General features: G+C 39.4%; 1 protein-coding gene across 1 annotated transcript in view; it reads left to right on the forward strand.

Moving 5' to 3' along the window:
• The window catches only part of ARHGAP1 (Rho GTPase activating protein 1), a 46401-nt gene that overhangs the window by 18645 nt on the left and 8890 nt on the right, over positions 1–18866 (forward strand). The window contains exons 3-5 of the mRNA XM_060261138.1: positions 15711–15798; positions 16125–16256; positions 16448–16534. Coding sequence (XP_060117121.1) covers positions 15711–15798; positions 16125–16256; positions 16448–16534 — 307 coding nt within the window. The remainder of the gene's footprint in view (positions 1–15710; positions 15799–16124; positions 16257–16447; positions 16535–18866) is intronic.

Below are 18866 nucleotides of genomic sequence, written 5' to 3' on the forward strand. Positions count from 1 at the left end.
AAAGCCCAATTGACAGGAAGAGGTTGTTTCTGTCAAGTGTATAGTAAAGAAAACAGAGGTGAATGTAAGTCTGCTTGCTAGCTAATGTTGCCTTTTTAACCCTCTCAAGGTTAAAAAAACAGCAGCTATACTACTTAGGCATAGGGGTCAAAGTGACTCCACATTACAGCAAAAAGCAATGGAAACCAGATAGCTCTCTCAGTCATGGCATTAGCTACTAAGAAAAAAAATCAGGACTCAAGAATAACTTCCTCCAGAAATGCAGGACAAATGAGAGTAAAATTTGGAATGGGGGTCAAAAATACCCCTTATTGAAAACATAAAAAAAGTAAATGGAGTTAAATTGACCCCACAATTTTAAAGCAGAAGACACAGTTGGGAATTTATAAAACTGTTTATTTTAAAGAAAGCATTCATTTTAACCTTCCATACACATATCAAATATGTAAAGAGGTTTGGGAAATTTGAAATTGAGAAGATCAAATCAGAGGTTTGGAAAATTTGAAGGACAAAGGGATAAGCTCAGTGGACAGGTGGCTGGGATCATCTAAAGTAATTAATCTCCCCCCCCCCCCAATATATGTAAAGTCCAGAAGATCACTCTGAGGTTTTCAAAAGTTGAAGGCCAAAAGGAAAGCAGTTAGCTCAGAAAACAGTTGTCCAGGGGTCATATAGTGTTCCAGGCTTCATGGCCCCTTCTAGTCTGAAAAATGTGAGGTTCAGAGGATGCCTTCAAACATGGCTTATCTTGTCTTGCAATGGGGTATGCAATGACCCATATTTCCAGAAGCGCAGTGTGGTTCAGTTTGAGCTTTTCCATGAAGCTGTGGGCATGAGGGAAGCTTTGACAGAGCACAGACACAGGGCTTTTACCTCATCCTACGATATACTCAACAATTCAGATTGCAAAGACTGCTTTCCCTTGGGGTCATTGCAGCCCCCAATGCCAAAAGTGTTCTAAATCCTCAAAACAAAACAAAAAGTCTATAGATATAAATTATGAGAAAAGATGTTGTTTTCATTGTTTGCTCCACCTTTCTGTAAAATGGAGATAATAGGTATTGGTCCATCTATTTAAACATGGGAACAGTGCTAAAATAATTTTTTTCAATATTTTAGGGATTGATGGAACCCCAAATTACAATTATGCATAGTGCTTTCATTTTCAAGCCAAATCTGTTGGGGCCAGATTGACCCCATTTTCCTTTTTGATGGTACTAAAAATTAAAAAAGAAAGGTAGTGGGGAAGGGAGAGAGGGACTTCAGGGCACTGCAGTTCACTGAGGAGAAGACATAACAGGAGGTTGGTGCCTGTAGAAAGCTTTAAATGGGTAAACCAAAAATACTCTGATTTCTTGGGAGGGTTAAAATGCAAGGTTGGATCCTTGCACTTGGCAAGTGCCTCTGATTGTGGAAGTGTGGGGAGCAATTTTTGCCCCTTCTCACTGCAGCCCTCTATGCCACATCCCTCAGCCTCAAGAGAAAACTTTTTAGGTGATTGGAGGCAAAGATCTATTCCACAGGCAGAGCTTAGCTCATGGTTATCTGGATCCAGACCAATAATTGCAGTGACTGATGAAGGTAATCCAGTTGTATTTTTTTGTGTGTACTCGTGTGTCTGTATTTTCTTCAGTCAGCCCTTAGGTTTGCTCCCATAAAAGGAATTGCTTCAGTTGTTACATTATAATATAACTTTTTTTATTCCTCTAGGGCAGGGTGCGCTTGATGGGGCCCGGCCAGGTAGGTGGAGTACTTGGTACTCTTGTCATTGGCACTTGAGATCATGGCATTCTTTAGCATGACTGTGGCTGGGTTATCTCAGGGAAGCCCAAATTCTGCAAAGCTGAGGGCTGCATACATACCAGAACTTCAAGGTCATACTTCATGTGCATTATGCAAAGTAGATTGCAGTCATGCTTCTCTTCCTAGCCTCTTCACATTGAATGTATTGTTTGATTCTGTGCACAACTGTAGAGACTTCAGCTTGCAAGCATCACTTTGGGTGCTCCTGATTCTTATTTGTTGGCTTCGTGCTCTTATTTTTCCTGGATGGTGATGAGTGTTGTGGCCCTATTGCCTTGCCTTCAGCCTCTCATTAATGTGCAGTGTACTTCATAGTCTCACTGCGAATAATTTTCACAGTGTACTTCATAGTCTCACTGGGAATAAGTATGTCCATTGAAAATGGGATTGCCACACAGCACTTACTGTTGAGTTTTGTACTCTGGGTACCCTCCCCCCAGTTTAGTTAAAAGTTCATGGAATGTTGTGTATTGGTAATATGCTTTTGATCTCCACTTGAAGTTAAGCAGGGTACCTCTGTTGTTTGATTTCCATTATGACATTATTCAGTTTATCAAAGGAGGCATAACTCTGTGGAGAACTTGCAAGCCTTCATCCTCTGACCTGGTAGCAGGCTGAGTACTTTGCTTGCGGAGAAGTCTGTGCAAACAGTGATGGTTGTTTTTTTCTTACACATCTGGCTCAAAGCCATTCTTTGGACATGTCTTCCTTTCTTTGACATCTGTTCTTGAGAGCAGTCATTCTGCTTGTGGTGTATATATCCAGGCCCTTACTGTTTAGATTCAGCTTGTAAATTAAATAAAGTTTTGAAATACTTTGGTATGACCATTTTAAATGTCTTTATTTAATTTATACCCTGCCCTACCCCACAAGTAGGCTCAGGCTTACAACGGAAGCCAGTATCATTTGGCTTGTCAGATACCTGGTATCTGGATGGGAGTTGGGGGAACACAGTCTTTCATGACTGGGGGCTTGAGTTGCCAGTCAGCATGAATTTTTCTAGCCCTGCTTGTGAAGGCAAGCACTGTGTTCACAACCAAATAATGTTAATACCTTCTGAAACAGTAACTGCCTAGGAAGAGAGGCAGCCCAACAATGTCTTAACAGTAATAACTATGAGCCACTGAACTTGCTGCTTATTGTTGCTTGCAGAACCCCATCTGTCAAACTGTTGCATCTCAGGGCACTTAACTGTCCAATTCTATGACTAAAGCAACTTGATGGTGTTATCAAAGATTTCAGGTTTTCACGGCTGGTAACATCATTAGGGTTTGTAGAATCTTTCGGGATCAAGTGCCGTGTTCTACTGGAGAAAGTTTTCCTTCCAGACGTTTCGTTCTCAGCTGCGGAGAACATCCTCAGTGGCGTTGCAGCCGGAGCAGGCGCTCAGACCTTCTCCAACCCAGCGATCTTTTAGTAAGCTTCGATGTCGTCTCGTTGTTCACCATGGTTCCCGTCAAAGAAACCCTTGTTCAACTACAACACATCTTTCCTGATGACATCACTACCCTATTCCACCACGTGCTCACCACTACCTACTTCCAATGGAACAATAACTTTTATGAACAGATAGATGGAGTTGCCATGGGAAGCCCCCTTAGCCCTGTCATCGCTAACTTTTACATGGAAACCTTCGAAGATACAGCACTAAGATCTGCCCTCCTAAAACCACGTTGCTGGCTCCGATATGTGGATGATGTTTTTGCCATCTGGAGTCATGGAGAGGCTGCTTTGAATAACTTTCTCCTTCATCTGAATTCAGTCCAGCCTCGTATCCAGTTCACCGTGGAGAAAGAAAACAATGGTCAACTTGCCTTTCTTGACGTTCTCATTACCAGGAAAGATGACGGAAAACTCGGCCACACTGTATTCAGGAAACCCACACACACCGATCGCTATCTAAATAAGAATTCCAATCATCATCCTCGCCAAAAACGTACAGATGTAAAAACCCTCATTCACCGTGCATCACGCATCTGTGAACCAAGCCAACTCCAACAGGAACTACACCACCTCAAACAGTCACTGCAGGCCAATGGATACTCCCAACAAGAAATTAGAAGAGCCCTCCATCCCAGGAGACCATCCACACCAAATCCCGAGCCACACACAAATGTGGGTACAGCTTTCCTGCCCTACATAAAATCTGTCACCGACCGCATTGGCAAAATTCTCAAATGCCATAATGTTGACACAGTTTTCAAGCCCACACAACAGATCCGCCACATGCTGCGCTCGGCCAAAGATATGAGAGATCCACTTTCAACCCCTGGAGTCTACAAAATACCCTGCTCCTGTGGTGCAGTCTATATTGGCACTACCCAACGCAGTATCAACACCCGTCTCACTGAACACAAGAGACACTGACGCTTGTTTCAGCCAGAAAAATCAGCTGTAGCTGAACATGCACTTCAAGAAGGAGACCACATCATCCACTTTGAAAGAACTGAAGTCCTTTCTACCATCTCACATTATCATACCCGCCTGAACAGAGAAGCTATTGAGATTTACAAACACCAGCACAATTTTAACAGAAAGGAAGAAGGCATTTTCATCCACCAATCTTGGTACCCAGCTCTGCAAAACACCCTACAGACTATAAATTGCAGAAAGTCTCAGAACAACCAGCAAATTCCACAGAACAATCAGCACAGTCAACAACCATCTTCCTTATCTTTAAACCCCTTCCAACCCTCCCAGCAATTAACACGGAACAATGGTCACATTCAACAGCCAGTTTCCTTATCACTACCGTTCCAGGAAGCCCCACCAAACAATGGGCACATCCACAAACCAATTGCCCTTTCGTCACACCCCCTCCAGCCTACAAATAGCAGCTCTCCAGCAGCCCTGTCCCCACTCAATGCACAGCAGCCAAGAAGGTCTGAGTGCCTGCTCCGGCTGCAACGCCACTGAGGATGTTCTCCGCAGCTGAGAACGAAACGTCTGGAAGGAAAACTTTCTCCAGTAGAACACGGCACTTGATCCCGAAAGATTCTACAAACCGTAACTTGATGGTGCATTACAAGGAACAGGAATGGCTTCCTTAATCTAATCAAGAGAGATGACCCATTGTATAATTTTCAACCGTCTGTGTTGATCAAGCAGTCTTGCTTTTGGAGATCTGGCTTTACAAGTACCTGTTTTTCCCTTTACTAGCTTATTTTCACTTCAAATGCTAATCATTCCCTGTTGTTGGAAGTGTTCTTAATCAGATTACTCTCAGAGATGAATAAAGGCTTTTGCTACACTTCGAAGGATGAGATATATGCATTCTGCAGTAGTTGCAGAATGTTGTTTTCACTTCATATTTGCATAGAAATTGGAGTTCTGGGCAATTGTTTCAAAGTCTACCAAATATTATTGAGTGTTTCACCCTACAATGAACTTTAGTTACTGCTCAGATTTCAGATTGCCAAGGTAGTTTCCAGATAAACATCTGAAAACTATTTGAAAGTAAATATGTAGACATTTCACATTACAACCGAGTCCTGTTTCATTAATTCACCATGGAATTGCTAATAGTTAGGACATAGTTCAACAGCTGGAAATAGCTTTATTGCATTTTAGGTAGCTGCCTTCATTGCTAGTAGGGCATGTGTACTTTTAGGACAAAAAGGACAATAACTGCTTAATACCATATCTTTGCTGATGAATGCCTCCCACAGTGAATGGGAATATATCTAGCTGCATCATGCAGGAATATCAGTTTATCTTAGGGCTGCTGTTTGAATGTAATGGGAGTTCATACTACTTAGGCTATAGTTAAAATCCCCCAAATAAGGGCACTGCAGAAATAATGTTGTTTATTTTAAGAAAGCAAATCACACATTCCGTAAATAACTCACAGGAATAAAAAAACACTAAGGGGTCTATCTCACTTGATTGGAAAGAACGTTTGGAACAGATTATTTGGATAACTGGGTACTTGTGCAGGCAACTGTAATCCTGAACTGGCATATTAATTGTGCCATATCCTTTTAAATGCTTGGGAACTAGATTTGCCATGAAACAGATAGGGTTGCCAGGTCCAACTCAGGAAATACACGGGGACCTTTGGGATTGGAGCCTGGAGACTTTCTCATTCCCCCTAAAATAAATAAAAATATAGCCATGCAGTTCCCATGAATACAGTCTTCATTTCCTTTTTTTGCTTTCCAAGGGTTCCTGAGCAGCTACATTTCCACTAAATGAAAGTATAATTTATTATACTCCACAAGTCCCTGTCAGGTTTGGTAGCATTTCCAAGCAGGTTTGGTAGCATTTTCAAGGGACACCACATACACACACAAAGCAGCCAAAATAAACACTTTTAAAGCCCACGCTTTTCTGATCTCACTGGGGCAATGGTATAAATTACTTTATTCACAGGAATTGCTGAATGTCATGATCTGCTACATTTCAACCAACTTCTTCAGACTAGCACAGGAAAATGAAAGTAAGGAAGAGAGCAGTCTAGAGAGTGGAGTTTTCCTCCCATAATCAGGGTCTAGTTAACTAACAAGACTCTGAGAGCCAGTGTGGTATAGTGGTTAAGTGTGCAGACTCTTACCTGGGAGAACCAGGTTTGATTCCCCACCCCTCCGCATGTACCTGCTGATGTGACCTTGAGTCAGTCGCAGGTTCTCGCAGAGCTGTTCCTCTCGAGCAGTTTCTATCAGAGCTTTCTCAGCTCTGTTTACCACACAGGATGTCTGTTGTGGGGAGGGGAAGGGAAAGGAGATTGTAAGCCACTCTGAGACTCCTTCAGGTAGTGAAGGGCATGGTATAAACCAATCTCAATTTCAAACAATTTTTATTAGTAACATATGGCAATATATTCAGTTTCTTATATCAATAACTACTTTTTTTAATCCCATATATTACTTTCTACCTACCCCTCCCCCCTTTACTTGACCCCCGCCGGTGTACTAAATTCAAAACATCATTTTAAAAGGTACCCCTAATTAATAAGAACCAAAGTTCATATCTTCCCCCACTTATACTTAATCATTATCAAAGATTGTCCAATGTCCTTTTATTTTCCATTCTTTTTCTACGTATCTTCTGAACTTCTTCCACTCCATCTTAAATACTTCTAAATCATAGTCTCTTAAAGTTCTTGTTAACTTATCCATTTCACTCTACATCATAACTTTAACAATCCAATCCCATTTCTCTGGTATTTTTTCTTGCTTCCACAACTGCGCATACAATGTCCTAGCAGCTGAGACCAAGTACCAGATTAAAGTTCTATCTTCTTTTGGAAATTTCTCCATTTGTAATCCTAACAGAAAAGTCTCTGCAACTTTGTTAAATTCATATCCCAAGATCTTAGAAATCTCTTGCTGAATCATCTGCCAAAACATTTTAGCTCTTTCACAAGTCCACCACATATGGTAGAAAGAACCTTCATGCTTTTTACATTTTCAACATCTGTCTGGCATCTTGTTATTCATCTTTGCCATTTTTTTAGGAGTTATATACCATCTGTACATCATCTTAAAACTATTTTCTTTGATATTCTGGCATGTTGAGAGTTTCATAGAGTTCTTCCACAAATATTCCCAAGTTTCCATCTGTATTTCTTTATTTACATTAATTGCCCATTTAATCATTTGAGATTTTACTACTTCACCTTCTGCAGACCATTGTAAAAGTAATTTATATACTTTTGAAATTAATTTATCATTATATCCAAGCAGAACTTTTTCCATTTCTGTTTGCTCTTTCCTTATTCCTTCAGTTTTAATATCATTCTCCACCAAGCTCTTTATTTGTTGCATTTGAAACCAATCATATTTATTATTCAACTCTTCAGCAGTTTTCAGTTCTATTTTGCCACTTTGTATTTTTAACAGTTGACTATATGACAACCACTTTTCTTCCCCTATCTCAGCTGTTATTTTTATTACTTCCACCGGTACTATCCATAACGGTCTTCTCTCATCTCCATACTTCTTATATTTCATCAATGTACTTAACAAATTATTTCTTATATAATGGTGAGAGAGAAAAACGTCCATCTTCTTTTTTCCATACTACAAATATGCGTGCCAGCCAAATTTATTTCCATGACTTTCCAACACTAAAAGTTTCCTGTTTAACAGCGTTATCCATTCTTTTATCCACACTAAGCAAACTGCTTCCTGATATAATTTTAAATTCGGTAGTTGAAATCCACCTCTCTCTTTTGCATCTGTCAAATTTTTAATTTTAATCCTTGGTTTCTTCCCGGCCCACACAAATTCTGAATTTTTTCTTCGCCATTTATCAAATTGTTTACTATCCTTCACAATAGGAATAGTTTGAAACAAATACGTTATTCTTGGTAGAATATTCATTTTAATTTCAGCTATTCTACCCAAAAATGACAAATTAAGCTTGTTCCATTTTAACATGTCTTCATCCATTTTACGCCATAACTTCTCATAATTATTTTTGAACAGATCAATATTCTTCATTGTTATCTCCACCCCCAGATATTTTACCTTGGAGGTGACTTCGCAGCCCATTAGTTTCTGCAATTCTTGTTGTTTATTTATCTGCATATTTTTACACAGAATTTTTGATTTTTCTCTATTAATATAAAGTCCCGCCAACTCCCCATATTCTTGTATTTTAGCTAACAACAAAGCTGTTACTTGTATGGGGTTTTCATTTATAAACATTATATCATCAGCAAAAGCTCTGTATTTATAAGTAAATCCTTTTATTCTTAATCCTTCTATATCTTCCGGGGGAGGAAAATGTCGAGCTGAGCTGCTTCTCATAACGGGAGCAGGCTGGAACTTCTGTTCAGGGTAGTGGAAGGCAAATTAATGCCTACGTTTCTCAGTCAGAGATTAGTCCAAGATATGCACAGGAAACTTTGAGGAGATTTACCTTGGCTAAAAGGGAGTCCCGGTGGGAGGGGGGGCTCCTTTGAGGCTTTGAGGGGTCTCCGGGAAGAGTTTCATTTTCATCATCTGCAGAAGTTTTCAGTCATATTTGACATAAGCTTGACAGAATCCTAACCTTCTTGGACATTGCTAAACATCTAAAGCTACGCAAGATTGGTGGAACTTGGATAATTAGAAGAGAAGATACAGATTACTATCTTTCACTCCGGGACTATTTACAATTTAATGGATTAAATTTAAAAGGTGGGAAATGAAAATCTAGAAAGCTTGGAAGAAGAACGGAAAAAGAGGTGAAATTTGGACTTTGTAAATATAAAGGACAGTGCTAAAAAGTGGAAAGGAATTTATTGTTTGGTCTACTTGCAGTTTTGAAAAAGAGCACCATTGTCACAGACCTGCAGCATATTCAAGCAAAACAGGAAGTACGTCAAGTATCGTGAGATCTCCTTGCTAGTGTGAATGAGACTTCGTGGCAAGTAAACCAGGAAGTAGTGGATGGAAAACCTACTCTAGGAATATAACACCATTGAGAAATAGCAGCAGCCATTGCTTGGAGGTCAAAATTAAAATAAGGCTTTTAAAGTGTTTGGGACATTAAAATTTGTTGGAATTAACTCAGAAGAGGACAAGAAGATAAGTATTATTGGACATATTATGTGTGTGGACTTTAGAAGTTTTTAAAAGGAAAAATAATTGTAAGGAGCAGCAAAAAGTTGCGACCGCCATTTTGAAACATTTAAAGACTTTAAAAATAAATATCTTGATTTTGGGAGCTTGGAGGATGGCGAAATTAGGCTTATTATAAAAGGCATCCTATTCTTTTGAATCTGATAGTTGAATTTGAATTTGGTGAGGTCTAAATTTTCGCTGTTTTTTAAATGTCAGAACACAAGCAACCCCGTACAAGGGCTACTTCATTGGAAAAAATGCAGGACCAATTAGAAGCAATGGAGGCCAGAATGATGAGAGGTATGAGAGAGATAACTGAATCGAAAAAAGAAATTATTGAAGAGATTAAAAAAGATATGGAGGATCTCAGAAAGGAAACTGAGGAAACATCTAAGAAAGTGCAGGAGGTAGAAGGCAGAATGAAAGTATATGATTCCACCTTGTTGAAGATGCAAGAAAAAGTGACAATCCATGACTGCAAACTGATGGAGACTCCGATACGTCTGAGAGGAGTACCTGAAAAGGAAGATGGTGATCTAAAAGAATATATAATAAAAGAATTATGAAGGAGTTGCCAAGTGATAGATGATAGAAGAACATATAAAAAATTGACAGAAAAATTAAGAGATAATGGAATAAGATTTAGATGAATAATACCTGAAGGTCTGAGCTTCAAACTTCAGGGGAAAAGAATCACAATTACAAATGCACAGGAAATGCATAGATTTTATGAAGAAAATAAAGAATTTGCATCTTGATGAATTACAAATTATTGTCTTGGAATGTAAATGGACTAAATTCACCACAAAAAAGAAGGGCAACATTTCATTGGTTTAAGAAACAAAACTGTAATATAATTTGTTTACAATAAGTGCATATTAAACAAAAGGATTACAATTTTTTATGGAATAAACAATTGGGACTAGAATTTTTTTCATTGGCTGAACAGAAGAAAAGGAGTGATTTTTTAATATTAAACAAGAATTGGAGCCAAAATTAGAGTTTAAAGATAAAGATGGGAGATTTGTAGTAGTAGAAACAATATTAAATGGAAAGAAAACGTTGCTATTGGTACTGTATGCGCCTAATGGTGCAAAGGATGCTTTTTAAAAAGACATTATACAACAGCTTGATGAACTGACCTATGATCAAGTTTTGATAATGGGAGATTTTAATGGAACAGTTAAGAACTCATTGGACAGGTCTGGAGGGAAAAAAAACAACAGTAAAGAAGGAAAACTGCCAAAGTCTTTTTTTGAATTGGTTAAACAAGAAAATCTGGAAGATATATGGAGGAAATTTAACCCTGAAGTTAGGGACTATAATTTTTTTTCAGCAAGACATAAAACTTTTTCTAGAATTGACATGTGGGGAACTAAAGATTTAGGTCTTATAACAAGGAAAATAGAGATTTTACCTAAGATTGGGGCTGTCCATAACCCAATAATGTGGATTACAAAATTGTCAAGAAGTTGAGAAGATGGAGATTGAATGAAGATTTGCTACAGAATAAAGAAACAGTGACATACATAGAAAATGAAACTAAAGCCTTTTTGCAAATGAATGACAAAGAGGACATAGATTTCCAGATGGTCTGGGATGCTTACAAAGCAGTAATGAGAGGAATGTTGATTACTTTGAATAATAAAGACAAAAGAATAAAAGAGAAACAGATGTTGGACATTCAAAATGAGATAAAGAAAAAAGAAGGGGAGCTGAGAAAAAGGCCAGGGAAAAAGAAAATTATAAGGGAAATTACAATGTTACAAACTCAAATTAGATATTTGTTAAATAAAGAAGTGGAATGGAGTTTGAATAGATTGCAGCAGAAAACCTTTGAGGGAGCAAATAAACCGGGAAAGTATTTGGCTTGGCAATTGAAAAAAAAGAGGGAAAGTAAAATTATTAATAAAATTATGGTAGATGGAAGAGAAGTGGTTACGCAAGAGGGAATAAAAAGAGAATTTTTTAAGTATTATGCCAAATTATTTAAGGGTGTTAAAATAAAGGAGAAGATAGATGAATATTTACAAAAGGTAAAAATAGAGCCCTTAACTGAAAATATGCGAAAAGTTTTGAATGATCCAATTGAAAAAATAGAAACTGAAGCAGCAATCAACGCAATGAAAAATGGAAAAGCACCTGGGCCAGATGGGTATACAACTAATTTTTTTTAAATTTTCAAAGAGGAATTAATACCAAAGTTGCAGAAGTTGATGAATATGATAAGAATGAAAGGGAAAATACCAAACTCATGGAAGGAAGCGGTTATTTCATTGATACCTAAGGAAGATAGAGATGCATGAATGTAAAAAATTATAGACCAATTTCGCTATTAAATAATGAGTATAAAATTTATACAAGAATCCTGGCAGAACGGCTTAAACAGCATTTGATAAATTTTATAAAGGAAGATCAAGCAGATTTTCTTCCCAAAAGGCAAGTAAGAGACAATATTAGAACTATTGTAAATATTGTAGAATATTATGAAAGACATTCAGAAAAAGAAGTAGCATTATTCTTTGCAGATGCAGAGAAAGCATATGACAATTTAAACTGGGACTTTATGTTTGCAGTAATGGAAAAAATGGAGCTTGGAGAAAGCTTTATAAGAATGATAAAAGCAATATATTCTGAACAAAGCGCAAGGTTATGTATAAATGCAGATCTTACAGAAGATATGAAAATCAGCAAAGGTACTAGACAAGGTTGTCCACTTTCACCATTGTTGTTTATAATGACTCTTGAAATATTATTGATGCAGATACAAGGGGTATAAACCAATCTCCACCTCCTCCTTCTATTTCTTCCTATACAAACAACTTCTGAAATGAATGCAAAACAAACAGAGGAACTGTGCTCTCTTGCTCTTTCATACACTCACCAGGAAGAGCCAGGTGGCTCTGTCTGCTCACCCTGCCCCCTCCACATGTAGCTTTAGCCTTGTTGAGATTTAAAGGCACACACACATTCCAAAACACAGGTTACAAGCTTCTAAGCCTGCCGGCATTTAAAGGCACATTATGGCTGTTGGGGTGGGGCTTCCACCGCCAGCCAGCTGGCTGGCAGCAGGGAGGAGCCTGCAAAATGGGGGAATTTCCTGGGGGATGGCAAGCATAAGCCAAGAGCTCTGCTGATGGATGGTTTGCAAATGGAAAGCGAGCTGGCAAGCATTGCTTTCTGAAGTTACACTGAATACTGAAGTTACACTGCTTCCAAGAGGACTGATGAATCCAAAGAGGACTGTCTTTGGTGCCCTTAACTGTCCACTTCTATGGTACTTTAAAGAGAAAACCACAGTCAGATGTGCTACCTTGTCTATTGACACCCACAGCTGGCAAATGATCTGTCACAAGGAACTCATCAGCCTGATGTTTCCTGGTCCGCCTTTTTAAAAATACTGATCCAGCAGCACATATTCACGTATTTTTATCTTGCATGATTTATATGACATTTTGAAAAGCTTTTTATCAAAAAATTCTGCAGAACAATATACTGTTATAGAATGCTATATGTGTGTTGAAGAGTCCTGTAATCCTATACATCAGAGGTGTTAATAAGAAAACTTGCACTGGTCTGAATCTTGGCCAGTGCAAGATAGTGTTCATACATTTAATAGGCAGCTGTGGTTTTAAGAGTCAACAAGTGCTACCATACATTGCTTGGTCAAATTAGAGATTGAATTTGTAGTTTTTTTCTGGCAGCTCTCTGATAGGAGCCTTCTTGATCACAATTCTGGAGAGCTTCAAGCAATAGATATTGTCTAGTTCTACCCTGTTGAATAGTGTGTCTGCGTTTTTACAAAGGTTTGCAAGGCTTCTCTAAAGAACTTCATTATGGTGCCACAAGATTATGACATTTTGAATTTTTGCTTAAGGGTATCTGCAATCTACTCCAGTGCATATGCATACCATGGAATATGGCCATTGAATTTATGGGAAGCTGTCTCTAAGTTGTATTTGTTAGGCTCTTGTTTGTTTTATAATGTTTTTGGGCAACCATGGGATAAACTGTTAGATGTTGGTCTTGTAACCTGGCTGTAGTTGTGTACAGTGGTTCCAGATGACCTCTGCATTGCTCTCCTGAATATATGTCTTCTGGTGGATGCCATGTTGTCCTGCAGTACCTTCGCATGCTTCAGATGTGTTTGTGTGATGGTAAATCACCCTTGCAATCAATGGCATTTTCCTGATGCTGCCCCTTCTACCTTAAGCATGGCATTGACTCTTCAAATGCAGTTAATTTGTAGTGGCAAAAGCTCTCCTTTCTTGTTTTGAATAATTCCATAAAGAGGTGAAGTGTGTGAGAAGAGGTAGAAAATGAACAGGGGAAAGAAAAATGTGTTCTCCCTGTCTGGATTTTGGAAAGGAGGGCAACTACATAATGGGTTCTTTTTATGATGTGTATTGTGTAGTTCCCCTACCTTTATGTTGGTATATAGTTGCTCTTTGAAACAGCCATATGGAAAAAACTTAATTTTTATACTCCATATTTTTTGTCTCCCCTTGGGAGAACGATCACCTGTTTCCTATGATCTTGCTTGTAATTGTTTCTTATTTGGACCCTAGTAATTAATGGACCTTTGGAGGGCATAAGCATGTGTATGCCTGTGAGAGCATTTGGGATTCCTGAGGATCTTTACCTTAGAACAACTCTAGGAAGCATATTCATGTAAAACATCTATAGATATATCCACTGCTTTTAGTTACTGTGGTATTTGTGGAAGCATCTCATTGTGCCACCTGGGTTGTCATCCTCCATCACATTCTGCTTTGAGCTTGTCTTCATCAGTTATGAGAACTTTATCCATAGCTTATAAGATGTTATGTTCCTCACCCTTCTGAATATAGGATCATCATCACATAGAACAAAACAAGCCTTTCTGAGCCTGGAGTATTTGAGGGGGAGGGTTTTTTGGAGATGGGAGTAGGGCACATGAATGATGTCCTAATGGAGGCAGTTTCCTGCATTTATGGGCTATTTCTTGTATATGGGAACCTGCATTGCCCCTTAAAGTTCTATACACTTTCATGATAATAAAAGCAATAAAGTCTTATGACACTTTAAGACTAATAAAATGCATGACTCCCCAGACAAAACATGCCCAGGTCTGTTCAAATGTGAGAAGAAGTTATTCATACAGGAATCTGCTCTTGTGCACAGGTTTGTATGTGCAAGGAGATGAATAAAAGGAAGAGGCTGGCTCAGACCTGAATTTAGTGTACAGTAAGTGTTTGTCAGCTAGAATTTTTTCAAATGAAGCTGCCTGACAATGTTCTAGTGAGGAGCCTCAGATTGTTAGAAGGCAGATATTCATGTGACCAGTGCTTCCTTTACAATTTCATCTTACTTGTTTATTGACTTTTAAATTTCAGCCTCTTATAAATTGATAAAGAAGGCAAAAGCTCAGGTTCTTGAGAGGAGGATTCTACTGCCAAGTTATTTTTTTTTTCTTATCAGAGGAAATCCTGTGGTCAAGAAGTAATTTAGAAGAAAGCCCATAAGCAGTTTCTCCTCTAGTTATTTGGCTCTGCATTTTCAAGCTGAGGTTTTGCTACAGGCCAAGTTTGTGTAATGATACAGTGTGTTTGTTAGGTCACCCACCAAGTTTGTGGCTAGGAAGCGGAGACTATTTTGCAGAATGTGGGGTTCTTGGGGCTGAAATCTTGGGACACCTCACTCTACTGGTCTTTGTGCTCTACTGGTGGCTTACTGTGGTCTGTTTTTCACAGCTTGTTTGCTCTGTAATACTTGAGGCCAGTTCACCTTTGCATAGAACTATTTTTTCCTGCAAATTCCATTAGAAGAAGTAGGGTATGGGGGCAGCAGGTGGCATGGGATTGAATACTCTAGGAAGGAAACTATATGGACAAGACCTGGGAACTATATGGACAAGCTCGACAACTCTATGAGGAAGCAGTTTTCTCTGCTATTGGATCGCAAAGCTCATTTGTGTTCATAACCTCAGCAACCTGATGCTCTGTTCTTCTGTTACCTCCCCCCCCCCTCCCCGCAAGACTCCCTGGATGTATTTTTCTGCCTCAAAGCCATTTTGAATTATTTCATGGCCAGAGCTACCATGACCCCACATCTTCCTTCTCCCCCATTCCTCACTCTCTACCAGCCTTGGGTATTCTCAAATCGCAGCCTTTTCCAAAACAGTTTTACTGGGGCTATGCAAGTGAAGGTGAGTGCAGCAGTGTTGATTTTTATGGTAAGCTAGACCTTTTGAACTGTCCATTCACCGGACTGGTAAGAACAGAACCCTCCATAGAATTCCCTCCTTTGCTTACCTGCTATGGAAGGTACTTGCTTTCTTCTTCACCCCACTCTGACACTTGGCATTCTTATCCCCAGGTGATGACAAATATGGGCGGAAAGTGATTGTGTTCAGTGCCTGTCGGATGCCTCCCAGCCATCAACTTGATCATGTGAAGTTGCTGGGGTGAGTACTACTTGTAGTACTACAGTCCTGTATTGATGGAACTTAATCCTGAGGACTTACCTAAGAGTTCAAGTCTACAGAAAGCAACTTTTGTTTGACTAAATGCAGTTGAACATGTATTAAGCCCAGACCAGTGCATAAGTGAAAATGTCTAAAGCTCATTCACATTGATCAGGATTGCCTCTCATCCCTCCCTGTCTACCCTCCCAGGCCCTTATCCAATATCTCGTCAACACTAGCTAATCTCCTTATTGTTACTGAGATTTGCAGGAGAGTATTGCTGCTTGCTGAAAGCCACATGCTTAGGAATGTCTGTTTTCCCTCAGCTATCTGAAATACACTTTGGACCAGTATGTGGAGAGTGACTATACCTTAGTGTATCTGCACCATGGCCTGACCAGTGAGAATAAGCCATCACTGAGCTGGCTGCGGGATGCCTATCGGGAATTCGACCGCAAGTAAGTGGATGCAAGTGCGGATGTCAAAAGGGGCAAGATGCTTAGGAAGTGAAATAATATGCAACTAGCAATATAACACAGAGTGTTCAAAGGACAGCATAACACAGTAACTTTCCTGATTAAGGTTTTAAGATTGCTTTTCATCTTCATCACAGCATACTAGGTTTCTTCTTGCGTTCCTTCATTTTTAGATACAAAAAGAACATCAAAGCATTGTACATTGTACATCCAACTATGTTCATCAAGACACTACTGATTCTCTTCAAGCCCTTGATCAGGTAGGAGTGGCATCTCTCTCTCTCTCATTGGCAGTACATTCTGGGGTGTGAGGAGGACAGGTTCTGTGAGTTCCAGGGAGTCACTGGCTTTTGTTGTAAACAGAGTCTGTATCTTTTGCTTTAAAAGATGCTCCTAGCAGAAGATATTGTTGTGGAAAAGTATTGATGTCTACAAATACTTCAGAAGCCTAAAGTAGGCATCCAGTATGTAGGATTTATTCTGCAAGGCTTCGTACCTCTCCAACTTCATACACTTCAGTCCACTTCTTATACAGTGTTGCACACTGATGTCCCGTATTCCCTGTCACTGTTTGCAAGATCTTCTCCATGGTCTATTCAGACTTAATGTTTCTGGCATGTTCTTTGCCTTGGAGTTTTTGGAAGCAGTAGGAAAAAGGGTGCCATGTTCTTGCATCTACCTCTACTAGATAGTACTTAGTATTGACATTATTATTTATTTATTTAATTTAAAATATTTTTAAGCCACCTTTCCACCTGATCAGGATCCCCAAGGCAGGGCTCATAAAAACATTTTAATGGCTGAACAATTAAAAACATTTGGAATGATAAAATAATAAAAACACATGGACATTGTAGGGGAATTTTAGGGGTTCAGGCCTTTGTTTGGGGTCCCCAACCCTATTAGGGTTCTTTTCTGTGCGTGGATGGAATCTGGCTAGGTAACTCAGGCCTCCACAGGGAGAGAAACACAGAGAGAACAGTTGCCTTTAACTAAAAGTATTTATTAATTCTAAAACCTTACATAGGTAATGCTCAGTAGCATGTATTCAATATCAATACTCAATAGCATATAGAAAATCCCAATACCTGACCTAGTGTGCACTTCAGAAAGAATAAGGAATATTCTTAGACTGTGGATCAAGACCTCACTGAAGCCTAGGTGGGGTGGTGGCCAAACAGCCTTGAACAAAGCCTAAAGTAGGAGTGTCAAACGTGAGGCCCATGAGCCAAATCAGGCACCCAGAGAACTTTTATCAGGCCCCCACGCAACTGGCTGTCATCTGCTTCTTTCTCCCTCTCTCTTGCTTCCTTTTACATCACAGCTTGCTTTGCCAGGCTTGCTCTATTTTCTCCATTGGCTGAAGCTCCTCCCTTGGGGAGGAAGGGAGGGGAATAAAAGCTTACTTTGCCTGGCTCTCAATTGCACAGCAGAGCTACTGAGCCAAGCCTCTCTTCTTTCTATTGGATGAGGCTCCTTCCCTTCCTGGTCCCCTGGCGAAGGAAGGAAAGAGCCAGAGCTTCCTTTGCCCAGTTCCCTGGATCCCATGGAAGAAATACAAAGAAAGCACCTCTAAGACCAATGAGTTATAATGTTTTAAGCAAGTTTTAAGTTTTAAAAAATCTTTAATTATTTTTGTCTGTGTCCTTTATAAAGTTTATATCTTTGCTACCTAATCTTAAATAGATACACATGTGGCCCGGCCTGACAATGTCTCCTTTATGTCAGATATGGCCCTCATAACAAATGCGTTCAACACCCCTGGCCTAAAGCCTCCTTTTTATACTCTTTTCAGCCTATAGGAATCAAGGGAGGAGTCAATTAAAAATGTATCACACTTGACAAACACCAGCCCATTCTAAGTTGATAAAATGAACTTTTGCCTAGATATATTTTATTGATTATGATGTCAAAAGACCTAGACAGATATGTTTAGGCTTTGGAGCCTGGCACTTAGAATGCTGGTGAATGTTGAATATGAATTTGGGCAAAGATGCATCTACAGGACAAGTCTTTAGTTTTTACTCCTAGGCTGCCAGAAAAAGAGCAAAGGCTTATGGGACAAATAGCCTGACAGAGAGGTATAAACTAATTCAGACTAATATACCAGAATACAGAAAGACAGAAATGGCTTAGGCTCACTTATAATTCTGTCACAGACAAGCACAAGATGACACTGGTGATACCTCTAGCTGAAATTATCCTATAGGGGCATGGCTCAGTAGAAGAGTCTCTGCTTGGCATGTAGAAGTCCCAGGTTCAGTCCCCAGCAACTCCAGTTAAAAGGAGCAGGCAACAGGTGATACGAAAAACCTCTGCCTGAGACCCCGGAGAGCTGCTGCCAGTCTGAGTAGGCCTTGATCAAGCGATGATCTGATTCGGTATAAGGCAGCTTCATGTGTGTGTGCCAATTAGCCTGACAGCTAATAGCCCCAAAATATCGCCCCACCCTCTTTTTGTTTGTCATTATCTTTATTTTTCCTCCTGGTCAGCTTGTAGAATTTGGCTTATTTGAATGTTGGGGAATAGCCTATATTGAGCAATTGTTCCTACTGTGAGGGACAGGTACAGTAATTACAACTTCCCAGTTTC

Source organism: Heteronotia binoei, chromosome 21 (assembly GCF_032191835.1).
Source record: "Heteronotia binoei isolate CCM8104 ecotype False Entrance Well chromosome 21, APGP_CSIRO_Hbin_v1, whole genome shotgun sequence".
Classification (NCBI taxonomy): domain Eukaryota; kingdom Metazoa; phylum Chordata; class Lepidosauria; order Squamata; family Gekkonidae; genus Heteronotia; species Heteronotia binoei.